Consider the following 26,539-nt stretch of genomic DNA (forward strand, 5'->3'; position numbering starts at 1 on the left):
CCGACGCCTCCCACCTGCAGAAGGTGGGCAGCACCCCCCCTCCACGGGCTGGGGACAGAGGGTGCAGCTGCATTTTCTTACTGTGAAATGGCCCCTCAATTGTGATGTCTCCAAAGGGCAGGGTTTGATGCCAGGGACTTTGTCCAGAGCCAGACCTAGAAGACGCACCATCGTCTAGGGAGGGAGCCATACCAGCGCAGCGAGGCCAATCAGTGAGAGGCATTTTACCCAGCACTTTCCTGCCGAGGAGATGAGGGTCGGCTCTGTGAGACAAACCTCAGGACCCAGGGCTTTGCATATCTAGTTTATCTGAGAGTAGTTCCAAAAAGTGTCAACACCCACTGTGGAATACAAGCTCCTATAACCAAACCCATGCCGTTGTGGCCAACAGCAATCTGAAAGGTGTTTCTAAGCACAACCGAGTTTCTAATTTTTTTTTTTTTTTGCCCTTTGTTGCTCCTCTATGCATTCAATTTTTATTATGAAAAAATCAAACATCAAAACACACGGAGAGTAACCCCATGTTTCTATTTGCCCCCCAACATGAGCAAATAGTAGCATTCTATCATGTGCTTCGTATCTTTTTTTTTTTTTTTTTTTTTTTTAGAGATAGGGTCTCACTATGTTGCCGAGGCTGGTCTTGAACTTCTGAGCTCAAGCAATCCTCCCGCCTCAGCCTCCCAAAGTGCTGGGATTACAGGCGTGAGCCACCCTTCCTGGCCAATATCACTTTTTAAGAAATGCAATACGACAGAGGTGAAGTTCCCTGTGTTCCTATCCCCAAGCCACAGGTATCCCCATGACGCCAGTGTGTGGTTTCCATGATTTTATGTATTTACTGCATACGTATGAATTCTTAGATGGGCTTTTTAAAAAAACTATACAAATTGATTCATACCATACACAGAAAAGTCTGGCAATTGTTTGATCGACCACTATATTTTTTAGACCTATTCGTGTTAAAACATGTAATTCTAATCCATCTTAACTTTTATCGAGTGTAGGTATGACATGTAAGATGTATATGATATTCTACATCTTACTCCCAACTGGTGGGGTTTTCACTATTACAGGTATCGCTGCAGTAAACAACCTCATACATGTCTCCTTGTGATATTGCCTGAGAGTTTCTTTAGGGTATTATTTATATAAGTAGAATTACTGGGGACAAGGGGTATGCACATTTTTCATTGCATTAATATCAGCCAATAGCTCTCCAAAACAGACCTATCATCTGTATTCCCCACTAGCAGCCTGTGCATTTCCACTTGCCCACATGGCCCACCCATCCACACTGTGAAACTCAGACCTTTCAATGACTGTCTCAATGGCGACATTCAATGGTAATCACTTTGTTGAATTAAATATTAATTTGAATTTCCCTGATCACTTCTCAGCATCCTTTCCTGGGAATGGACATTTCAAGATCCTTCTTTTATAAAGCCCTGTTCTTATTCTTTGCCCAGTTTTTTTCTATTGGGTTGTTTATCTTTTCTTTTTTGTAGAAATGGGGTCTCTTTAGGCTGCCCAAGCTTGTCTTAAACTCCTAAGCTCAATCCTCCAGCCTCAGCCTCCCAAAGTGCTGGGATGACAGGCATAAGCCACAGCACCTGGCCCATTTTAATGATCTATCATAAGATCTTTATATATTTTGCTTGCCAGTTACTTGTTATATATGTTGCAAACGTCTGCTCCAAATCTGTCCACTGCACACTGCATTTCAAAATGTAAACTGAGAAGTCTTATGACTGCAGGACTCCTGAAATAGATGGTATAATCTTAAAGTGGGAATAGTTCACACAGCTGCAAGATCTACAAACATCAACAAAACCACACAACAGTCGATGTAACTTTCATATTTGGGGACCACTTTAGGCTTTTCAAGGCATCTTTTTTTTTTCTTTTTTGTGGGGACAGAGTCTCACTCTGTCTCCCAGGCTGGAGTGCAGTGGCACGATCTTGGCTCACTGCAACCTCTGTTTCCAAGTTCAAGTGATTCTCCTGCCTCGGCCTGCTGAGTAGCTGGGATTACAACCATACACCACCACAGCTGGCTTATTTTTGTATTTTCAGTAGAGACAGGGTTTCAACATCTTGGCCAGGCTAGTCTCAAACTCCTGGCCCAAGTGATCTGCCCAGCTTGGCTCCCCAAAGTGCTAGGATTATAGACGTAAGCCACCCCACCCAGCCAAGGCATCTTTCAATCATTTAATTTCAGCCTCATAAAAACCTGAGGCGGCCGGGCGCAGTGGCTCACACCTGTAAACCCAGCACTTTGGGAGGCCGAGGCAGGAGGATCACGAGGTCAGGAGATCGAGACCATCCTTGCTAACATGGTGAAGCCTCGTCTGTACTAAAAATACCAAAAAAAAAATTAGCCAGGTGTGGTGGCGGGTGCCTGTAGTCCTAGCTACTCAGGAGGCTGAGGCAGGAGAATGGCGTGAACCCAGGAGACAGAGCTTGCAGTGAGCCGAGATCGCGCCACTGCACTACAGCCTGGGCGACAGAGCGAGACTCCACCTCAAAAAAAAAAAAAAAAAAAAACCTGACGCTGGGGACCCAATCTCGTCCACCTGAGGTGACGGGCTTGGCTCAGTGATTGGTCATCAAGACCCCTTCAATGCTCCAAGTCTGATCCATTATCTCGGTTTTGCAGCTTTCCGGAACAACTCAGAGTAGAGAAGCAGACAAACCTGTGTGCAGTCACAGCCTTGCATAAGGGCAGGGGAGGACCCAAAATCCCAGTCACCTGGTCCCGTGGACAGCGTCTGTCTCCCCCAAGAAAAGTCCACATAAGGGGGGTGCTGAAATTGGCATCAGGAGACCTGGGGAAGAGATGGGAAAGTGTGGCTCCCTGGCAAGCACAGCGCTGCCAAACGACCTGGGACACGGCAAGACGAGAGCCACCCCTCTCCATCCACACAGGATGCGCCCATCTTGGTGTTTCTGCCCCATAAGAAAAGAGTCGTGTGAGCACAGGGATGCACTTTATTCCGCCACTTTTATTGAGCAACAGCCGTGGGGACCTGATTCTGCGCTAAGTGCTCTACTGTGAGACATCACAGGATGTCATTGCTAGAGGCAAGAATCTCTTACAAAGATGAAAGGGCAGAACCCAGTGCTTTTTTTAATGGTTGTTATTCCATGCAGAAACACTGACTGATCCAGAACTGGTAACTAAGGCGGTGATCAAACAGGAATGTTTTTCTTCTCAGTTTAGGATGAAGACCCGCCATGACAATGGCGGGAACGCTGGAGAAAAACCTCACGGCGGCCAGCATGAAGTTTTTCGCCAGATTTGTGGCCCCACCCCCAAGTACCCACGCGGAGAGGCCTCCAGTCATACAGCACGAAGGGCATCGCCTTGGGCAGCTCAGGCTCACTCTGTTCCACACTGTCTGCGGTGGGAGGCTCGGGCCGGCCTGGGTGCATCCAGTGAGTACTACGTTCCCTTTTCCGGGCACACTGTCTCCAGGACAGGCGTGACCTGTTCTCCAGAACGGGTAGAGATGGGGTTTCATCAAGTTGGCCAGGCTGGTTTCGAACTCCTGACCTCAGATGCCCCAGAAACCACTCATCCCTGAACTAATCATGCAAAGTCCTCCAGTTTAACTCCCTGTTGTGGGCGGGGTTCTTAAAATTTATGAAGACAAAGACTCCTAGGCCGGCCCGTGCAGTCTGAATACGCTACCGAATGCTCCACCTATGGCTTATAATGCAGAACGACCTGTTTCTATCACTGCAGGACGGGATTGCAAGATTTTCTTATTCTGCCTTGGCTGCAGAGTCCCATTCCCGTCCAACTCAAAGCACTGGGACAATGCTGGATGTGATAGATGGTCCATGAGTATCTGCAAAACTAAATAATAAGTGGGCGATGGTGCCCCCTGGGTGCGGGCAGCCTCTCTTACTAATTTGATAGCTTCAAGGAGTTAGCAAACTGTAGGGTGGGTGAAGAATTCATTTGACAACCACAGAAACAGATGAAAAACAATTCCCACAGAGTCTCCAAACAGGCCTTCGCACTGAGAATGCCGAGCCATGAGAATATACACCTTGACACACCTTCACACTGCTGTCGGTTTGAATGGCTCATTACCAAAACCTTAGTGGTACCACCTACGTGTCCTCTAAAAGGTTTTTATCCTACATATAAACTTTTTACAAGAGTTGGAGACCTAATACTGAAGACGAATTTCCTAAGAAACTCAGTGCTACTTGTGGGGAATACAAAGCCAGGGCCTTCCCCCACAAAGACCCATAGAAAGCCCCTGAGTGACGGATGCGCGCAGGCTTGGGGCTGGGGGATGCCTTGGAAAGTGCTCCAGGAAAAGCATCCACACAGCAGCCAGCAGAGCAGCAGTCCCAGGCCACATCCCAGGCCGAACTTCCGTGGGCCCAGCCATTCCCTATGAGCACCGAGGGCAGTCCTGGTGCCGACCCGGAGGTGGTGGCCTGCACCTGGGGCCTGTGCATCTGCGGCAGGCTGCCCCGGCGAGTGGGAATCAGCAACAATGCCCTGAGTCCCCAGCTCTGCCAGCCTCCTCTGTGCTCCCCACGCATCTGTCCTGAGAGTGCCTTTGAGGATGGTCCGTAAAAGAGGAAAACTGGATGGTTGGGCCCATGCCCATTGAGAGGGTAGGTTCTGTAGAACAGTGCAGGGCCACACCCACAATTGTGACCTGAGACACAGGCCTTCCTAACACCCTGGAAACATTATCCAGGATCCAGGAGAGAAGCCTAAACAGGATCGCAGGAAGGGACTCGAAGGAGCGTTGTTCTATCTACAGCAATCACGCTGCTTCAGAGGAACAGGCAGAGCCTTCACCCGGGCAATGCTGGGCACAACGGGGGCAGTCATGGTCCAGACCCCACCTGCAATTCAGTTGTAGGAGAGGTAATCAATGAGCCGGGGCGGGATGTTTAACTTGGCAATCTTCTCCAGCCCTCGGACGCCAGTGGCCTTCCTCAAGCTCACCCTGCAGAGCTGTGACAGAGTCAGAGGTGTCTCTGAAAAAGGGAGCAAGGAAGGATGTGAGGTTAATTTCAGGAAGAAGCACAACACCTGCAACCGAACACAAACTCAGAGGGAATCGGAAACGCCTCCCTTTCCCCTGGAACTGGGATGTGTCCTGTAGGCCTTCTCTGGAAGGACAGCCAGGAACCCGAGGAAGGGAGCCCAGGAAATGAAGTTCGGGGCATGATGTCCACTGGGATTGCCTTTTGTGGGCTTTGGGAGTTTGTTTGGTTTTGAGGTTTTTTGTTTTTTGTTTTTTGAGACAGAAAAAAAGCGACAGAGGCAAGAATCTCTTACTCTATCACCCAGGCTGGAGTGCAGCGGCACAATCTCAGCTCACTGCAACCTCCGCCTCCTGCATTCAAGCAATTCTCCTGCCTCAACCTCCCGAGTAGCTGGGATTACAGGCGCCCACCACCATGCCCGCCTAATTTTTATATTTTTAGTAGAGATGGGGTTTCATCAAGTTGGCCAGGCTGGTTTCGAACTCCTGATCTGCCCGCCTCAGCCTCCCAAAGTGCTGTGATTACAGGTGTGAGCCACCGCGCCTTTTCAAAACCATGGTTTTGGTTTTTTGAGACACGGCATTATATTTCAGCACCCAAAATTGTCATCAAACAACTAATCTGCAGCTAGGAGGCTCATCTGTCAAATGTCCAGCACAGGAGGCACAGGTCTGGTGCCCGGGCAGGTGTCGGCCACAGCTTCTGCTGCTCCAGGCCACGGGCCACAGGGAACCCAGGGAGAGCTGGGGCAACAGCACAAACAGCCCCCGCAAAGTGCTTAAGGGTCTGTCCTAGCGCAGAGGGCAGGAGCCAGGACTAACAGCCTAGTTCTCCGCAGAAGCCCGCAGGGAGCCGGCACGTCAGGGGTCCAGGCTGAAGGCTGGAGGGGATGGGGTGCGCTCGGTGGGGTGCCTCACTTTCGTAGTACTCGAAGCACTTGGCGGGAGCGCTGCTGCTCCACGTGTAGTCAGACGGCTTCTTCCCGCGGTTGTCCCGGGCGTAGATGTTGCCGCCAAACTCGATAAGCATCTCGATGAGGTCAACATTCTTGACCTTGGCCGCGTGGTGAAGGGCCGTCTCATGAAGCTTTGCCGCATTCACGTTGGCCCCTGGAGGTCAAGAGTGCAGAAGAGATTTCACCAAGAAGAGAACTTGAAGTCAGGGGGACAATCAGGTCCGTTTCGTCACACAGCACGGTGGCAGAAGCAATCCCCACCCAGAAGACAAAATCAGGACAGACTCTACCGTAGCTTTCAAAAATGTTTTTCAACATCCAAAAGCAGGAACTACTTACTGTCCCCACTCATGAGAGATAAAGGTAGGCAGCAATAATAAAGAAATAACTAGAAATAGAACCGAAAAGAAGAAAAATAAAACGAAAAATGTCCTGAGTTAAACAACCGTTCTAATGCCCTATCAATCTGCCTTCAGGGGTCCTGAGATTTCCAGAAGCTCAAACCAGAGCCACTCAAGCACTCCCGCCTGGCCTCCAGCACAGACACACACTGCTTCTTCCTCTTGTGGGCAAAGGACGGAGGCTCCAGAAATACTGGTTGAATGAAAGAATAAATGTTCCTTAACAATGCATATTCTTTTACAAAAGGAAAACAGATAATGTACCCAAAACAGTAGGCAATTCAGAGAAGAGAGTAAGCTCTGCACTCCTCAACTTTCTCACAATAAGAGCAGACATTCATCAAGCTGATTAAAAGTAAAGGTAAAAAAAATTTTTTTTTTTTAAAAAGAGCAGACATTCAGAAAGATGCAAGGAATTAGTAGCTAAATATGGCTGGTTTTGGGTTTTTTTTCTGAGACAGAGTCTCACTCTGTTGCCCAGGGTGGAGTGCAGTGACATGATCTCGGCTCACTGCAACCTCCGCCTCCAGGGTTCAAGCGATTCTCCTGCCTCAGCCTCCCGAGTTGCTGGGATTACAGGTGTGCCACCATGCCCGGCTAATTTTTCTATTTTTTGTAGAGACGGGGTTTCGCCGTGTTGGCCAGGTTGGTCTCGAACTCCTGGCTACAGGCATGAGCCACCACACCTGGTCAAATATGGCATTTTTCAACACACTAAAAAAAGATTTTGATAAAAATATGATTTTTGTAACACATCATTCTTAGGGGACAGCCATCACTAATCCCATACAATGGAATCCCCCAGGGCTTCAGAATTCTTTTGAAAGAAAATGCCATTTTATTCGAAGTCTGTTCCTCAAGTAACAAAGGAGGTTATAAGAGAAAACAAATAAAAGAGAAGTATTTTAAAGAAGCCAAGCAAATCGCCCAGCATCAGTGAAATAATCCGCCAAATGACAGATTCAAACCACAAACATAAAGTATTATCAAAAGTGGGATTAAAACAATCAGACCACTAACGTGTCATCACTTCCCGACAGTTTCAGAGGGTCAAAAGAGGAGCTGAGAGGTGGAACGCTATTACATTTTCTAGTTCCTCTAGCTCAAAAAGCATCTGAAAAATCCTGCTTTCTGCTTTAAAATATTTTAATCCCCTAAAAGCACATAAGAACCATGCTCATAACAGCATTCGTGGAGGGATCCTAAGAACGCCCCAGCCCTCCAAAGTGATGACATAATTCAAGAAAGTTCTTTCCACTTCCCGCAGCCAAAACTCAGAAGTCAGGACAGGAAAAGGATCTCTCAACTAGGAAAAATGCTAAATTATCTAGGTCCTGAATTTGGCAGAAATGTACTACAAAAAAATAATATTTAAAAGCAATAGATTAAAGAAATATTTCCCCACAATTCAACCTCTCTTTCACATAAGGGGTTTTCCTCCAGTATAATGTTGCAATCATAACACGAAGTAAATTTTAACACTAAACATACGCTTGTAATGAAAAACAAATTGTACCATCCACAGAATCTAAAGTTCAAGTAGCTTTCTCTCATGTCATTAATTGTGGCAATATTCTTGCCAATTGGGAGAGAAAGAGATGGTCTCTATTTTAACAAAAGAAGAAAAACAGAGAAAGAGGCCCAAGGGAGGCACAGCTACTCTCTCACGATCAGGGAGAAAACCATGGCTGGAAAGAGCTCAAAATCACGCTCCCTGCCGCGCTCCACAGACAAGGCCTTGGCCAGGGGCTCTCGCAGGGAGGCAGCCTTCCCAATGTACATCTTTTCAAAATGTGTGTTTGGCATCACTTGATTGGGTGGAAGGGAAGGAAGGTGAATAAGGAAGGAAATGAAATTGTGAATAAGGGATTGAAAGGAAACACCAGGCCAGGGGTGCAGGCAGCTACATGGATGGATCCTGAAAGTATAGCACTGAGTGAGCCAAGAAGAGAGTCAGAGATGAAACTCGATCAGCTATGTCCATTAAAAATATATGCTTGGGCCAGGTGCAGGGCTCACGCCTGTAATCTCAGCACTTTGGGAAGTCGAGGCAAGCGGATCTCTTGGGCCCAAGAAATCGAGACCAGCCTGCGCAACATAGTGAGACCCTAGCTCTACAAAAATTTAAAAATTATCCGGGGGGCGTGATGGCACACATCTGTGGTCCCACCTACTCTGGAGGCTGAGGTAGGAGGATCACTTGAGCCCGGGAGGTTGAGGCTGCAGCAAGCCATGATTGTACCACTGCACTCCAGCCTGGATGACAGAGTGAGGCCCATAGTGAGAAAGAGAACATATACAGGTACTTGTTGGAGGAAAACAGGGCCAGACATGGTGGTTCATGCCTGTAATCCCAGCACTTTGGGAGCCTGAGTCAGGCAGATCACCTGAGGTCAGGAGTTCAAGACCAGCCTAGCCAATATGGTGAAACCTCGTCTCTACTAAAAATCCAAAAATTACCTGGGTGTGGTGGCGCACATCTATAATCTCAGCTACTCAGGAGGCTGAGGCATGAGAATCGCTTGAACCAGGGAGATGGAGGCTGCAGTGAGCAGAGATCACACCACTGCACTCCAGCCTCGGTGACAGAACGAGACCCCATCTCAGAAAAAAAAGAAAGAAAGAAGGGAACAGATACAGTGGAAAGAAGGAAGAGAGAAAGAGGGTAGGAGAGGGAAAGAAAGTAACTTTGTGTGAAGCAAGGATGGTAACATACCTTGAACTGAGAGGCAAGAGAAAGACTGAGGCAGAGACAGAGACACAGAGACAGGGAGAGACAAAGACAGGGAGCCAGGAAACAACCAGGGAATTAAAAGCTCTGAACTTCATGCTTCAGAGAAAAGGGGTCAACACAGGCTCATTACCAAAATCCTGCTTTCAACACAAAATAGGATTAAAGTGGATTCAGAGAACCCGTGGCCAGTGATGTGACGGGACCGCCTAAGACCTTAGCACGCCAAGACTGGCACAATCCTGGAACATAAACACAAATAGTTCAATAGGTGCTTGTTACCACAAGAGAAATTGAAAAAAAAATTAAATTTAAAAAATTATAATTAAAAAATTTTTTTTAAATTAAACAACAATTTTAAAAAAAATTTTTTAATTGTGCCAGGGCCAGTGCTAAGAACAAAGGTGGAGGCAGGACCGTCCTCAGGGAGCCGCTTCTGAACACTCCTGGCAGAGTTCAACATTCACTGTCAGTGATCAGATTAAAAATTACTTCACCATCATAACCGGACTTTCACCCTCCCCAGCCCTCCTCCTTTGCAAATACAATCTGGTTCCTGGACTCGCCTCACTGCCTACAAAGAACAAGAACAACGGTCTCCACGTCCCCCGTGGGGTGCAACGTGGCTCTGCCTCACAGCTCAGCTCTCAAACCGCACACGAAAGCACCTGCACTCATGTGGGCCCCGACTGGTTCAATCCCTCTCCCCTCTCCACAGTAACTGGTTCAAATGATCCAGGCTTGAGCCGATCAGAATTTGGCAAAGTCTGGGCAAAGGGACTGGGGAGGGGTGCAGGAAAAGGGACTTTCCACTCTTCTGTTTTTCTAGAGACACGGTCCCTGGCTTTCCTTTGGTTTCCCGAGGGATCTGTGACCTGACCCCAAAAGTTCAGAATCACTACTTTTTAAAAACCTGTTTGTGAGGACGTAGGGGATGCTGTTGTTTCTCTCTTCTGTGTATGTTTGAAATTTTCCACAATGAAAAAATGGTTTCTAAGAAGAAGATGATGATCCATCTGCTCTCACAAGGGGTACTAGAGGAGACCACCCGAGAGTAGGATGGGAATCAGGAATCCCGCGTGGAGCTGATGGCTGGATGCTACCCAAGCATCGAGCCAACACCAACAGTCACTGTGGGGAGGCTTCCCCAAGAAAGCCACGTTCACCTCTAACTCCCCAGGGGCATGCAAACTCCCGGGGAGAGCTGTGGGAACCCCGCTTTAGGGCGACCGTGGGCCTCACAGCTGCCCCTTCCTTTCCAGCCCCCACCCCCGACTGTGATGCCACCTGGTAATGTGGTGGGGGCGGGAGCAGACCTGACTTCAGCTCCAATGTGGGTCCCGCCTAGTCCAATCCCTCTCCCCTGACCACAGTAATTGGTTCTAACGACCCAGGCTTCAGCCCATCAGAATTTGGCAAAGTTTGGGCAAAGGGACTGGGGAGGGGTGTGTGAAAAGGGATTTTCCACTCCGCTGAAAGAGCCTCCAGAAGGCTTAAAACAGGAAACGTCTGGCGTGTAGGCCTGAAGCCACTGCAGCCCCGTGACCTTGCTCAGGGAAGCCGGAGGCTTAGGATGAAGCCAACACTGAGGAAAGCAGAATCGCAACGTTCAAAGAAACTGAGGCCTGGGTGACACCACGGAACCTCCGGTCCAGCCGCCCCTAAACCTCCTCTGCGTCTCAGCCCTGAAGTCACCTGAACTAGAAATGCCCGCCATTGTTTACCAGTGGAAGTGGCTTCCTGTTACTCGCAAAGGCGTCCAACTGACATGAAGTCCTAACTGATACAGAAAGGGTGTTTGCTTTAAACACTAAGTTGATCCCTTTCCCTACAACCACACCAAACAGAACGAAAGTAAAAATGGAACTCGTGTGTACTGAGCTCATAAAGGCTTGATATGAATGCACTGCGCTGTGTTCATAGAAACGGATCCAGCGGCCAGAGGAACGGCTCGGCTGGAAACGCTTACACCTGCTTCCAATGGAGATACTTTTAAGACAGTGTATAAAAAAATTAAAAGTACCCCAACAACTATTCCTACACAAAATGAATCTTTTTCACTAAAAAGACTGAAAAGTGGCACATGAAAGTGAGTAAGATTCTCCAATAAAAAACTACATATAACTAAGCTCAAATGGCTGTCATCAGGGGGAATTCATGATCTTCCTGTTCCCGAACAGGTTTGTTCTTGTTGTTAAGAGAAGGGGACTTGCTATGTTTCCCAGGCTGGCTCAAACTCCCGGGCTCAAGCAATCCTCCCGCCTCAGCCTCCCAAAGTGCTGAGACTATGGCTGTGAGCCACAGTGCCCAGCCATCCTAAACAGTTTTGTTTTTATCCTACACTACACCCAGAATTTGGATAAGATGATGAAACTAAAATTTTCCCTCAACAAAACATTTAAGTTGGGTTGATAAAAACCCTGTGCTAACAGTCACTTTGGCTAAAACTTTTGGTATAGACAGGTCCTGAGCCTAATCCTTGATTGGTTGGTCTTTTTGGTTTTGATTTTTTTCCCTGTTTGGGAATCTCAATCCTGAGTCTTTTCGAACACCCGACAATGGCCTGGATTCCAGATGCTCCATATTCTCCTAAACGCTGCCAACTCCACTTCCCATTACATCCCCTTCTCTCTTGGATTCAGGCAGCAACCTCACCAGGCAGCTGTGGGGACAGTGGCCTGTGATCTCTAGAAATAATCATTGGCATCTGTTGAGTACCTACTAGGACACACCAGGCACCGGGGAAACATCCTCAGTTCTCCCAGCAACCTGCAGCATAGATTCTTCCAGTGTTACAGATATGTAAACTGAGGCCCGAGGTCTCAGCTGGCAAATAAGAGAGCCAGCTTCCAACCCTGGTCCCTCTGACTCCTCTACCCAGCTCTCTGCTAGGCACAGTAAATACCTGTTCAGGTAAATGCCCGTGCAAGTAAACACCTGCTCAGGTGAACAGCCTTGCAAGTATATACCCATTCAGGCAAACTTCTCAGATAAATCCATAAATACCCACTCTGCAGGTAAACACCCACTCAGGTAAACACCCACTCAGGCAAACACCCACTCAGGTAAACACCCACGCAGGCAAACACCCATGCAGGCAAACACCCACTCAGGTAAACACCCACGCAGGCAAACACCCACTCAGGTAAACACCCACACAGGTAAACACCCACTCAGGTAAACAACCACGCGGGTAAACACCCACGGGGGTAAACACCCACTCAGGTAAATACCCACGCAGGCAAACACCCACTCAGGTAAACACCCATGCAGGCAAACACCCACTCAGGCAAACACCCACGCAGGCAAACACCCACTCAGTTAAACACCCACGCGGGCAAACACCCACTCAGGTAAACACCCACTCAGGCAAACACCCACGCAGGCAAACACCCACTCAGGCAAACACCCCCTCGGGTAAACACCCACGCAGGCAAACGCCCACGGGGGTAAACACCCACACAGGTAAACACCCACGCGGGCAAACACCCACTCAGGCAAACACCCACTGGGGTAAACACCCACGCGGGCAAACACCCACTCAGGTAAACACCCACTCAGGTAAACACCCGCGCAAGCAAACACCCACTCACCTGCATTGAGCAGCACTTTGACACAGTCCAGATGCTCCCGGGCACAGGCAACGTGCAGAGGGGTCCCAAAATGGCAATCGTGCGCTTCCAGATTGGCCCCGACGTCAATAAGAAGCCTCACACATTCGGAACTCCCTTAAGATAAATGGAAAAGGGGGGGAATGTCCTTGAATACGGACACCGGAGACAACAAGCACACAGACGCGGCAGCTGCAGCAGCCTCCATCCCTGGTGCAGGGCAGGGAAGCCAGGCAGGCCTGCGTCCCAACCTAGGGAGGAGTTCATGACCTGCACAGCCCTCGGGAAGCCAGGACAGGAAGCCAGTGGGGCTCTGCGCCCCGCTGAGGACGGGAGGGCTCAAGGCAGTGGGAGAAACGGGCCTGGCCGGCTTCTTGCTGTGAGAACAGAAGACATGGGGCACCACCTCGAATGGGTCAGGGAAAACTCCCCCGCTGCCCCCCTGCCCTGTGTCTACCTGCAGCTGTCAGCACTAAGCCCAGCCTCCCAGGAAACCCCCCAGACTTTCTTACGCAGGTCATCCTCCTGTGCACCACGGCAGCCGCCTCTCCTGCCTCTTTTTTTTTTTAGACAAAGTCTCATTCTGTTGCCCAGGATGGAATGCAGTGGTGCGATCTCAGCTCACTACAACCGCCATCTCCCGGGTTAAAGCGATTCTCCCACCTCAGCCTCCCAAATAGCTGGAATTACAGGCGTGCACCACCACGCCCGACTAATTTTTTTGTATTTTTAGTAGAGACAGGGTTTCACCATGTTGGCCAGGCTGGTCTCAAACTCCTGACCTCAGGTGATCCGCCCACCTCAGCCTCCCAAAGTGCTGGGATTACCAAGGGCACGAGCCACAGTGCCCGGCCTCTCCTGCCTCTTAAATGGCTCCTCTTCCTGGGTCTGTAATGCGGATTTGGAGCGGGGTTCCAGGCCCCCCATCCTCCCGCCCCTGCACATTCCGTCTAGGCTCCAACCTTTCCGTTCACTCAATTACCTCTTCACTGTTGGCAGCTCCCTGATTTTCCCCACCAGCCTCACACCCAGCCCCAGCCCCAGAGCCATGTGCTGGCCACCGGCCAGTGTCTCCCACTCTAGAGCCCTCTCCCTTTCCTGGGGTCCTTGCTCCTGACTCAAACCTGACTCATTTCTGACCTCTTGAGCCTCCCCTTCATATGAAATCCTATGGATTCCTTCCCCAACCCTCCTAAATGAACCCATCCCACTCCACCAGCCTACTCTGAGCACTGGGCACCTTGATCCCAGCAATGGTCCCCAACTCATCCCTCTGCTTCCAGGAGACCCCAGCCACCACTGCACCTCCGTCTATCTGCACATGGAGGGCCACTAAATGAACCTTCCCCAAATTCTGTTTTCCTGACCCTCGACATCTGCTCAGAAACCTTCAAGAGCTCCCTGGAGCTGTCCCATGGCCTGCAGACATGGAAAGACCTACGAGCAGGAATCGGGGGTGAATCACATGCAGCCATGGCCCTGCCAGCACCGTGGAAGGGCACATACCCCATACCCTGCACCCCAGATGTGCATCCGAAGACAAAGGCCATGCTGGCCGGTCAAGATATAAGCCACAGTTTGCAACCTCTGCTCCAAAGAGTAGAATCTAAACTCCTTAGTCTGTCATTTAAACATCTTCCCACCAGCTGGTCTCACCCTAAATTCCAGTCCTCTCTGCTCCACTGGGAGCTTCTGATGCAGTAAGATAGGACAAGGAATGTTCCCCATGCTCGGGGTGCCCTTTTATCTTCCCAGCATCTGCAGTCTGCCTGTTCTTGGGGGGCAGGTGAAGTCCCACCTGCTCCCTGAGCCTGCAGGACCAGCACTGTTTTGAGAGCACCACGCACAGCCTCCCGGCCCAGGCTGTTGGGACACGTTTCTCTGTCGTCTCCCATCTCAATCAGGGGCCTGCAGAGCAAACTATAGCAAAGCCCAGGTGAGCCTCTGCAGAGTCCCCCAGGCCCTGCTGCTAACGTGGAGAGGCCCGAGGAACCCTGGCTTGGACACAGAATCCTACCCCTAGAGTCACCCACCCCAGCCCTGGACGAAGACCTCAAGAAGGGAAACCTTAGAATCTCTGCAGCTGAGCCACCAAGAGCCAGAAACAGACTCAGAACTCTCCTTCACCAGCCAAGGGCTCCCAATTCTGTCTACTCTGCTTCCTTCCCTAAGTCCCTTTAATCCCAGAAAGGAGGAAACTTCCAGAGCCCAGCTGGGCCAGCCCAGCCGTCTGCCAACTCACCGCTCATGCAGGCCTCGTGCAGGGGGGATGCTGTGTACAGGGGAGGGTTGACCTTGGCCCCGTAGGACAGCAAGAGCTTCACACACTCGATGCTGCCCGAGGCGCAGGCATCGCAGAGTGGGGTGCTGCCGTCGATGTTGCGAGCATCCACCTCATGGGAGGAAGAAACAAGTGTCAAAGGGCAGAGAAATGCCACGCAACCCGCTTTCCCATCCTGCTGCAGGTTCATCTTTGCTAAGATGCTTCTTAGAATCACTGGTTTGCTTTGCTATTATGTGCTAGGCAAGGACACTGAAAGAGATAGCACGTGGCTGGGGAGCACCGACGGCCTCCTGAGTAGAGAAGTCATCTCGTTCAGGATTCTTTTCTCTCAGGGCAGGATAAGCTCAGCAGCCCCCTCGCCACCCCCACCCCAAACACCTAGTAAGCACAGAGCAGGACAGGGGAACCCTAGGCTGCAAGCTGGGAAAGGCAGGCTTTAAAAATGAGTTTTAAAAACTCTAACCTCAGCTGGGCACAGTGGCTCACACCTGTAACCCCAGCACTTTGGAAGGCGAGGAGGGAGGGTCACTTGAGCTCAGGAGTTCGAGACCAGCCTGGGCAACATGGCGAAACCCTGTCTCTACAAAAAAATACAAAAATTAGCTGGGTTTGGTGGCATGCACCTATAGTCCCAGCTACCCAGGAGGCTGAAGTGGAAGGATCACTTGAGTCAAGGAGGATGAGGTTGCAGTGAGCTATGATCATGCCACTGCATTCCAGCCTAGGCGACAGAGAAAGACCTTGTCTCAAAAAAAAAAAAAAAAACCACACACACGCACACACACACACACACACACACAAAACTCTAACCTCAATGGAAGGAATGCCTGAGACAGCTTACCACGCCTCCCCTAGTGAGAAAGTCAGAGGCCAGGAAAAAGGCAACTCCCCAAATTGGCAAATTTTATTTAGCATTTGTCCAAATTCAAATTCTATTCGGGTACACACTGAAATGGGTTCCATTCCAAGCTTTTGGGAAGAGTAAACAGTACACCGTCTTCCCTTCTTCCTCACCCCTTGAACTCTGAGACCAGGTCCGGTCCCTGTGTCCCTTATACATTGGCCAGGGGTGTTCAGGGCCAGTGTTTGCCAGCTCGGGAGAGCTGGCTGCCAATGTGCCAGGAATTCTGCTGACCAGAAACCCCCGGTGGCTTAATACTAGCCAGGGTGGGAACATTTACACCAGGGAAAGCAGCAACACAGTTTTGTTTTTGTTCCTTTTTTCAGAGAGCTGGCTGGCCAGCATCCCACTGAGTTATCCTAAAGCCGGAACCCTGCTCTTTGGGCCCAAGCAGCAGCTCTGCACCCAGGCCTGGCTGCCCCTGAGAGAGCCTGTGTCTAGGCTGCGGCCAGCCTGCTGGCTCCTGCCCACCAGAGGGCTGGCACTCCCACCATCAATTTGCTCAGCCTGCCCTTTCTTCCACCACCGTGACCTCCTAACAGCCAGGTCCACGAGCATTTCTCAGCCATGGGCTTCCTGGTACCTGTGTGCAGTGGACACAGTGCAGCCCCCATCCTCCCCTCTTTCCCAAGTTCTCCTGAGTCAACCTCCTCCATTCTGGCAGCTGCAGCCAGTCTGGGGGTCTGCCCTGAAGGGCCACTCACCTGGGCCCCAGCCGCCAGCAGCAGCTGCACGCACCGTGCCTGGCCCTGCAGACTGGCTGCGTGCAGGGGCGTGATGGAGTCCACGGTGACCTGGTTCACGCAGGCGCCGCTCTCGATCAGCTGTTGCAGCTGCAGGCTCTCACCCCGCTGGGCTGCCTCATGCACAGGGGTCCGCTCCACCCAGAAACCTGGAAAGGAAGGGGACCTCAGGCTAAGACCCTGCCACTTCCGTCCAGGACAAATGAGCACACGTAAGACTCCAGGGTCCCTGATGCCACCAAGGCACCATCCGTGATCATGCAATTGTCCCAGCACTTCTACAAAGATCCCTGAGCCACCCCCACTGCCTGACAGCTGGAGTCCAAGCTCCTGGGCAAGGCCTACAAGGGGCTCCGTCCTGTGGACCCCGCTCACCTCCACAGTCCACCTCCCACCCCTGCCCCTGCATATTCTGCAGGCACAGGTGCTCACCACTCCCCTGCAGTTGCACATCCTTCTCTGCTGACACGCCCACCTTTGCCCCCCTGCCAATTGTCCACTCTGCAATTTCCTGGTGAAACGTTTACATCCTCCAGGTGGGCCCAGCTAAAACAACTTCTCTGGGAAACACTTCCCACAATGCTCACGCACACACGCTCAGACCCCTGCATTTACAGTGTCTCCTGCACTCGAGTGCCTTGAGAATCCATGTTTTAATTATTCCACTTTAGTGGCTTCCTCAGGCTTGTCTATATACAAGGTCATGTCATCTGCAAACAAAGATGGTTTAACTTCTTCCTTTCTAATGTGGATGCCATTTATTTATTTATTTATTTATGAGACGGAGTCTCGCTCTGTCACCCAGGCTGGAGTGCAATGGTGTGATCTCAGCTCACTGCAACCTCCGCCTCCCGGGTTCAAGCGATTCTCCTGCCTCAGCCTCCCAAGTAGCTGGGATTACAGGCACACACCATCACACCCAACTAATTTTTCTATTTTCAGTAGAGATGGGGTTTCACCATACTGGCCAGGATGGTCTCGAACTCCTGACCTCAGGTGATCCACCCGCCTCAGCCTCTCAAAGTGCTGGGATTACAGGTGTGAGCCACCACGCCCAGCCCTTTTATTTCTTTTCCTTGAATCGCTCTGGCTAGGACTTGCAGTGCAATGTGGAACAAAAGGGGTGACAGCCAACATCCTTGTCTTGTTTCTAGTCTCGGGGGAGAGCATTTAGTCATTCACCTTTAAGGATGATGTTAACTGGGTTTTCTTTTTTTTTTTTTTTTTTTGTCTCGGTCAATCATAGGGATCTTATTTCCCATACAGCATCCAACATAACTCTACCTAAGCAGAGGTGAGGGAGAGTCTGCGAAGAGGCCTCCAAGCTTCCACACTCTGCTCACTCCCAAGAAGGAGCTCCAGGGGAAGGCTGTCTCCCTTCCTTCCCTGGATACTGCCTGGATGTGAACTTGGACCTGCTGAGCCATCTGGCTACCTGCCTGAAGACAGGACCTACAGGAATGGCAAAGCCGGGAAAGGACTGGAACCTGGAGGACGAGTCAAGGACCATCAGGTGCCTGGAGCCAAGCCAATGGCCGGGCTTAGTCACGTTTCTTTATTGTCTAAACCAGGTGCAGACAAAAGCTCGCTAACTGGTACAGACCATAAACTCCCCAGATGCAGAAACCACGCACCTGTTTTCTCAGCACCCATCTCAGACACGGAGGAGTCTTCCAGACACTTTAAAATGTCACAAATGACAACAGTGCTGGATGAAAGCTGATGACATATCCTTATTGTCAACTCTCCATCTTCAAGCAGACAAGATCACATCACACCTCTTCTCAATCAGCAGTTTCCTCTTACTATTCTGACATGTCCCTGAAAAACCTTCCTATCACCTGGATCTTCCCCAGATCTTACTTTTACACAGTGCATCTGGGCTAGGTGCGGTGGCTCATGCCTGTAATCTCACCGCTTTGAGAGGCTGAGGCGGGCGGATCACTTGAGGTCAGGAGTTCGAAACCAGCCTGGCCAACATGGTGAAACCCCGTCTCTACTAAAAATATTTTTTTAAATTACCTGGATGTGGTGGTGCATGCCTGTAATCCCCGCCACTTGGGAGGCTGAGGCAGGAGAATCACTTGAACCCGGGAAGCGGAGGTTGCAGTGAGCCCAGATCACGCCACTGCACCATAGCCTGGGCAACAAGAGTGAAACTCTGTCTTAAAAAAAAAAAAAAAAAAGTGTCTGCATCGAATTTCCTCTGCAGGTGGGTAGCCTCAACAGTTAGTGTTGATGACTCTGCTTTTAGAGATCCCCACATTGCCACCTTCCCCCACCTCTGCCTTGGGCACTGAGTACAGGGTTAAGAGTTCCCTGGAGCCACAACTGCTCAGAACTGCTTGGTGGAAACTCAGCTCAGCCTTTTATCAGCTTACCCAAAACACAACTTCCCTGAGTGTCAGTTTCTTTACCTGTAAGTTGTGATAACAATAGTTTCTCTTCATAGGTGGACTATGAACATTCAGTGAATTGAAATAGGTAGATGCACTTAAAGGGTGGGGCCTGGCACCGAATCAGTGCTCAATAAACACTGTCTGTTTGTAGTATTTTTGCCTCCAATTGTAGCTATCTGTCTTGTCCACAGCCAAAGAGCCCGGGTGACCCTATGTCAGTGGAAGTGGGGACTAGGGAGAACTGAACCACAAAGGAAGATTCGATCCCCACAAAATGTAAAAGTCAAGCTTGTGGAACTTTCTACTCACCGTCTCCAGGTGGCCCTCAGCCCCACCAGTAGTAATGAACAGTAACCCACTGCCCTCCTGAGGTTAGTGAGAAGTGGCTTAGTGTCACTTTAAAATCAATCCGCAGGGAGCAAAATCCTAAGGGTAGAAGGAGAGGCTGCCACTTGAAAAAGAAGAGGAAGGCAGGGTAAGGCCTAGGTCTTGCAGCAAAAAAAGAAAGTGCATCTCAGGAGGCCACCTGAGCCGGGAAGGCGCGTTCCCGACGTGCCTCCATTCACAAGACGTCCAGGTGGATTTAGCGTCTTCCGCTGCCACACGCAAAGATGACTAAGATGCAGCAATAGGCAGCTCACAGTCAGGGACCAGGGAATAAATGTGCAGATAATTCACAACATGACAACTGCGATCATGTCTGGTGACGGGGACTCAGAATTAAGAGCCCCGGTGCCCAGGGATGGCCAGGGAAAGTCACAGAGGCTGCAGAGCTGCAGCCGGGTCTATCTCAGGCACCGCTTATTCACCTCTGTACCCCAGAAACTGGCACTGTCCACGAAGATGCTGGTATCCACGTGGTTGCTCAGTGAGTGAGTGGATGAGTAAATGAATGGAAGGAGTTACTAAAACCAATTATAAAGTCTGACTGGGCAAGGTGGTTTATGCCTGTAATCCCAGCACTTTGGGAGGCCAAGGCGGGTGGATCACGAGGTCAGGAGTTTGAGACCAGCCTGGCCAACATGGTGAAACCCCATCTCTACTAAAAATACAAAAAATTAGCCGGGCGTGGTGGCACGTGCCTGTAATCCCAGCTACTCGGGAGGCGGAGGCAGCAGAATCGCTTGAACCCAGGAGGCGGAGGTTGCAGTGAGCCGAGATCGCACCATTGCATTCCAGCCTGGGCAACCGAGCAAGACTCCGTCTCAAGAAAAAAAAAAAAGTCTGTAGCAGTGAAACAGCAAAAGAACTAACATTTTTGTTTGAGGGGCCTATATCCATTCTTACACAGAGGCTAGGATAATTTTAGAGCATTGAGATAATATGCAAAAAGAGCAAACGTGTAGCTTTGAAATTAACTCTGGGATTAAAAGGAAAGCATGTAAACAACTAGCTATGTTTTGTTAAAGATTTATAGGAGCACTGCGACCTGATCAAGGACAAAGATGTTCCCAACCTCCTAGGACCTTCGCTCGTGCCCAGATGTCACTGGTCCTTGGTTACCTCTTGATCCCAACAGCCTCTTTTTCCCACTGCCCTTAACATAATTAAGAACCCGAAACCTGTACTGACTTAGACGGCACTTTAGACACTTATCTACCATCTTCCTGGTTTGCTGGCTCTCCAAATAAACCTGCCACCAACTCTTGTCTCTCTTGTTTGGCTTTTGAGCAGTAAGCAGCCAAATCTGGGTTCAGTTACAACTAGACATAAAATTTTTAAAAGAAAATCTAATTTTATTTCTCTGTATCACCAGTCTACAAAGGAAATGCATCTTATTTCTAGTGAATCACATCAGCTGCTGCAGTCATACCGCAGCAATTCAGGGCAAAAATTAGCAGCAGACGTGATAAGAAAAAAAGAAAAAAGAAACTTCCGTGCATCAAAGGGCACAATCAGAGTGAAATGGCAACCCACAGAATGGGAGAAAATATTTGCAAGTCATATATCTGGAAAGGGGTTAGTCCAGAATATATAAAGAACTCCTGCAACTCAAAAACAAAAAAAACAAATAACCAGGTTTAAAAATGGGCAAACGAGTTGAACAGACATTTCTCTAAACAGGCTGCACATGGCCACAAACATAAAAAAAAAAGGTATTCAATGTCACTAATCATTAAAGAAATGCAAATCAAAACCACAATAAGATACTACCTCACACCTGTTAGGATTATAAAAAAAAAACCAAATACGTGTTGGCGAGAATGTGGAGAAAGTGGTACTCTTGTGCACTGATGATGGGAATATAAAATGGTCCAGCCACTGTGGAAGACTGTATGGCAGTTCCTAAAAAATGAAACATAGGATATCATATGATCCAGCAACTCCACTGCTGGGCATATCTCCAGAAGAACTGAAAGCAGGGTCTTGAGGAGAGATTCATTTGTACACCCACATTCATAGCAGCCTTATTCTCAACAATCCAAGTGTCCAGTGGAATATTATTCAGCGTTGGGAATGAAGGAAATCCTGTCCCATGCTACAACATGGATGAACCTTGAGGACATTACGCTGAGTCAAACAAGCCATTTCTAGGCCAGGCACGCTGGCTCACACCTGTAATCCCAGCACTTTGGGAGGCCGAGGCGGGCAGATCACTTGAGGTTAGGAGTTCGAGACCAGCATGGCCAACATGGGGAAACCCTGTCTCTACTAAGAATATAAAAATTAGCCAGGCATGGTGGCTGTAATCCATGGTGCTTCAGTAGTGCCAGCTACTCAGAGGCTGAGGCACAAGAATCGCATGAACCCAGGAGACAGAGGTTGCAGTGAACTGAGATCGCACCACTGCAATCCAGCCTGGGTGACAGAGAGAGACTCTGTCTCAAAAATAAATAAATAAATACGCTATTTCTGGCCAGGTGCAGTGGCTCAAAACTCTAATCCCAGCACTTTGGGAGGCCGAGGCAGGCAATATGGTGAAACCCCATCTCTACTAAAATTACAAATATTAGCCGGGCATGGTGGCCCATGCCTGTAATCCCAGCCACTATGGAGGCTGAGGCAGGAGAATCACTTGAACCCAGGAGGTGGAGGTTGCAGTGAGCCGAAATCGTGCCATTGCACTATGGCCTGGGTGACTTTGTCTGAAAAAAAAAAAAAAAAAAAAACCAAATAAGCCATTTCTGAAAAGCCAAATACTGTATGATTCCACTTATGTGAGGTCCCTCGAGTAGTCAAATTCATGGAGATGGAAAGTAGAAAGGTAGTTGCCAGGGGCTGGGGGGAGGAGAAATGGGGAGTTAGTGTTTCATGGGGACAGAATTTCAGTTTTACAGGATGAAAAAGTTCTAGAGATCTGTTACACAAAAATGTAAATGTACTCAACCCTACTGAAGTGGACACTTGAAATGGCTAAGGTGGTAACTTTTGTGTTCTGTGCTCTCTACTACAATTAAAAATAGAAAAAAAAAATTTTAAGTAACCAGAAGCTGGAGGACCTAGAGCATGGGGGGACTGTCACCCGCAGGCTGTCCTCACAGGAGATTTACAGTGGGGAAGGGAGGGATAGAAGGCCAGAGGACAGCAGGTGCCTGGGGTGCACCTCGTCACCTTTCCTGACACCCCCAAACCACCGATGGCCCTTCCAGGGGGCGAAGAGACCCACTCTCTTCATAAAGATCAGCCCCCAGCACCCACCACCACAGAGCAATGTGACTCAGCCCTGCAATGGCAGGGTCAGTGTCCCAGGTGAAAAGAATCGGGAAGGACAGCTTATGGTCACGGACCTTAAATGGATGAGGAGTGAGCACAGGAAATGCTGTCTGTTAGTGAATGGACTGGCCAGGATGGACTGCAGGCTGCTTCCAGCCCCTGTGCCAGGCTCCCTGTGGTGGCAAGACGCCCCCCTCCCCAATCCCTGCACCCTCTCCCTTGGCGGAGCACCGCCTTGAAAACCCGAGACTCCATGCCGTGCTGGCGAGTTCCCTCCCGGACTCACGTTCTGCCCCTAAATCCCACCCACCGCTGCCACATAATAGGTTGCCCCCTCCCTAATGCAGATGATTGACAAGCCAGTCTGACAGGGCCTGCTCACAAGGGCTCCCTCCTCCAGGGTGGAATCCAGGCAAGGTACAAGGCCCACCACCATGCAGTCACAGGCCCTGTCCCCAGGCTCCCCGTCATGCACACAGCCGTGTCCGGTGACACCAAACTCCACCGACTCACACAGAGTCCAGTGGCTGCAAGTCCCATGCTTTGTGTATGCTGTTCCTTCCCCTGCCTGGAAAGCCCTTCTCAGCCCCATTCCCCACCTCGCTTCTGGCTGAAATTCCTCGACTGAGGGGACCCCTGCTCCTTCAGGAAGCCTCCCGAGCATGCAGCCCACCCCCCCCACGCCATCTCCACACTATTGCCGCACCACCAGCTGACCAGCATTCTTCCTTCCCTGGGCCTTCCCTAAGGTCGTCCCCTGTTACCTTGGGAATAGTACCACAGCTAGCCAGCCTCCCCACACAGGCTTCTAGTGCAGGTATCTGAATGAATAAGCACTCCCTAGACGCATCTTCCCCTGCCAGACTGAACTTGGACCCCTGCCGCTAGGTTCTGTCCCCTGCTCCACTTTCCAGCCCAGGACAGTGGCCTGAGACCTAACATGATGCTCGCACACTCTGGCCAGGCGGGGGCTTGTGCATCCATTAAATGAAGAACTTGTGTTGCAACAAGAGCCAAGGCTGCAGCCCTGGTGACTCATGACCCAGTCCTGATGGCTGGATTCTACCCACTTCCTCCTCTGCTTCAGGTCAGGGTCACAGTGTTACACACTACGGCTCCTCCTGTTTACCTGCCGCCTGCAGGCCCAAGCTCATGAATAGCCAAGCAAAAGCCTTTGCCCTGAAAACTAGAGTTTCACAGATGTCATCTATGTATCTACTGCAGACTACGGCAGACGTCACCTTGAGAAGGAATGACACATGCTTCAGAACATTCTCTCCACTCTTCCACCCACGATACGACCTTACTGACTAGGACCGTGTGCCAGGTGTGGACCTTTCTGGACCCCAGCTCCTCTTCCCCTCTCTTGCCCCTTTGCTGGGGCCCCGACACCCTCCCATCTGAGGCTGTGCCCTGCCCCAGGACTGACCTGTCCTTTGAGATTAGGAAGCCCTGGCTGAACAGGTCAAGTGGCTCAGGGTCAGCCTACCCTCAGGGAGCAGACTCTACAGGGGCAAGCTGCAGGAACCACCCTGCTCGTGAGTTCAAAGCTCGTCTCACAGCTTACCCTCTCCAAACCTTGGCCTCCTCTCTCCTCAGATGGGTGCTGTGAAGACTGAAGAAAATCGTGCCTGGCCACCTGTAAATGCTGTGAGTAACAGGCACTGCCATGGCTCCAGGATCATTGCTGTCATTACGACCCTACCAGTCCTGTGGGGAGGGCAGGTGCGGGTTCTACCATCTCATCTTTGTTCCACAGCAAGCCCCCCAATCTTGCATTCCAGCTCCAGTAACTCGATCCTTACCTAAGTCGGGTGACTGATTGAGTCTCTGCCCAATTTTTCTGCTAGTTCCCGGGCCCTCTGAGACCAGAGCCCCTCCATCGCTCCCTGCCTTGCAAGCCAGCCAGCAGTGTGCCGGGCCATCTCGCTAGCTGGCTGCTGCACAGCCAGGTTCTGCTGGCCGGAGACCACCAGCAGCTTGAAAGCAGCCAGGATGTGAGCATTTAGACCAGGGAAAGCAGCAAAGCAGACTTTTATTTTTGTTTCTTTTTCTTTATTTTCCCCCTAGGCAGCTGGTTTGCCAGTATCTCCTCAGTCATCCCAGAGCCACCCCACTCGTTGGGCCCAAGTGGCAGCTCTGTGCCCAGGCCCGGCCACCCCCTCTGTGTCTAGGAGGCAGCTGGCCTGCTGGCCCCTGCACACTGCAGAGCTGGGCACCTCCAGAGCCCATCCTCCACACTGCCCTGCCTGCACCCACACTGGCGGGCCTCACTTGACCCTCACAGGGACTGCAACCATAAAAGCAGCAGAGCCACTTGCCCCCAACCCCGCCCCGCCGAGCCTGGGGCCTCTCCAGGGTCAGGGCCCACTCCAACAAAGAGCATTCTCAAATGCCACCAGGGACACCTTCCAGACAAAGCTGATCCAGTAGCATGCTGGCTTTGAATCCAGGTCAAATACCCAAGATGCACCTTTTTTCCTATTTTGTTTTCTTATTGTTTATTTATTTATTTTTGAAACAGGGTCTCGCTGTCACCCAAGCTGAAGTGCAGTGGTGTGATCAGGGCTCACTGCAGCCTCAACCTCCTAGGTTCAAGTGATCCTCCCACCTCAGCCTCCCAAGTAGCTGGGACTACAGGCCCATGCACCACCACCACACTGGATAATTTTTGTATTTTCTGTAGAGACAGGGTTTCACCATGTTGCCCAGGCTGGTCTCAAACTCCTGGGTTCAAGTGATCCTCCCGCCTTGGCCTCCCTAAGTGCTGGGATTACAGGCATGAGCCCCGGGCCCAGCCCAGAATGCACTCTTAAATGTTGCTGGAGTCAGAAATTTTGTTCCGAGTAAATTACCAAGGGGAGTCTGGGGTCCTGGCTGCAGAAATGTCATTTCTGCGTCAAAAACAACCAGCAGCCTCTGTAAGAAGCCCTCCCTGCAAAACCCCAGTAAGCATTCTTGAAATGGTGAGGGTGGGCCCTCCACCCTGACCCACCCATAAAGCCAGGCTGGGGCGGGCGAGCACACACTTGGGGAACCCACCCTGGAAGAACCAAGGCAGGCACTGGAAGCCCCCAGGGAGGGTTTTCTGATGCTGCTCTCAATGGGCTCATCCTCAGCTCTCAGGGAAAAGTCAAGAGTCCTGAGTGACATAGCCCCCCAGGGTCCCAGAAAGCTAAGGATTCATGAACACACGCTGACTGTCAGAACTGAAAAGGCCTTAGAAATGCTGGACGATGGGCTGGGCGCAGTGGCTCACGCCTGTAATCCCAGCACTTCGGGAGGCTGAGGCAGGCGGATCACCTGAGGTCAGGAGTTCGAGATCAGCCTGGCCAACATGGCGAAACCCCATCTCTACTAAAAATACCAAAATTAGCTGGGTGTGGTGGCATGCACCTGTAATCCCAGTAATAATCCCAGCTACTCAGGAGGCTGAGACAGGAGAATCGCTTGAACCAAGCAGTGGAGATTGCAGTGAGCTGAGATCCTGCCACTGCACTCCAGCCTGGGCGACAGACTGAGACTCTGTCGAGAAGGGGAGGGGAGGGGAGGGGAGGGGAGGGGAGGGGAGAAGAGAAGAGAAGAGAAGAGAAGAGAAGAGAAGAGAAGAGAAGAGAAGAGAAGAGAAGAGAAGAGATCCTGGATGATTAACACTCCCAGAAAAAGCCAAATGTAGCATCCATTCATCTCTGCCTGCTGTCCAAACCACACACAAGTGATGGTAAGGGAATAAAAGTGGGGGCTAAATCCACAAAGACAAAGAGACCACAGAGGAAAAGATAAATGAAGGATCTCATGGTGACAACTAAAGACAGTCTACGTGACAACCCCAGCACAA

At 50.4% G+C, this 26,539-nt stretch overlaps 1 protein-coding gene and 1 pseudogene across 3 annotated transcripts in view; both read right to left on the minus strand.

Moving 5' to 3' along the window:
- Positions 1 to 2,982: 2,982 nt before the first annotated feature.
- On the minus strand, positions 2,983 to 4,861 carry LOC134731124 (uncharacterized; annotated as a pseudogene).
- Positions 2,983 to 26,539, minus strand: part of ASB13 (ankyrin repeat and SOCS box containing 13) — a 30,482-nt gene continuing 6,925 nt past the window's right edge. For 2 of the 3 annotated variants that reach the window (XM_034929878.3, XM_034929879.3), the window contains exons 2-6: positions 16,610 to 16,797; positions 14,963 to 15,113; positions 12,703 to 12,837; positions 5,940 to 6,131; positions 2,983 to 5,010 (exon numbers count right to left, since the gene is read on the minus strand). In XM_034929878.3, coding sequence (XP_034785769.2) covers positions 4,883 to 5,010; positions 5,940 to 6,131; positions 12,703 to 12,837; positions 14,963 to 15,113; positions 16,610 to 16,797 — 794 coding nt within the window. In that variant the 3' untranslated portion in view covers positions 2,983 to 4,882. Of the gene's footprint in view, positions 5,011 to 5,843; positions 6,132 to 12,702; positions 12,838 to 14,962; positions 15,114 to 16,609; positions 16,798 to 26,539 lie in introns of all 3 variants that reach the window. The other variant, XM_055092375.2, reaches the window with a different exon arrangement.

This window comes from Pan paniscus, chromosome 8 (assembly GCF_029289425.2).
Source record: "Pan paniscus chromosome 8, NHGRI_mPanPan1-v2.0_pri, whole genome shotgun sequence".
In the NCBI taxonomy this organism is placed as follows: domain Eukaryota; kingdom Metazoa; phylum Chordata; class Mammalia; order Primates; family Hominidae; genus Pan; species Pan paniscus.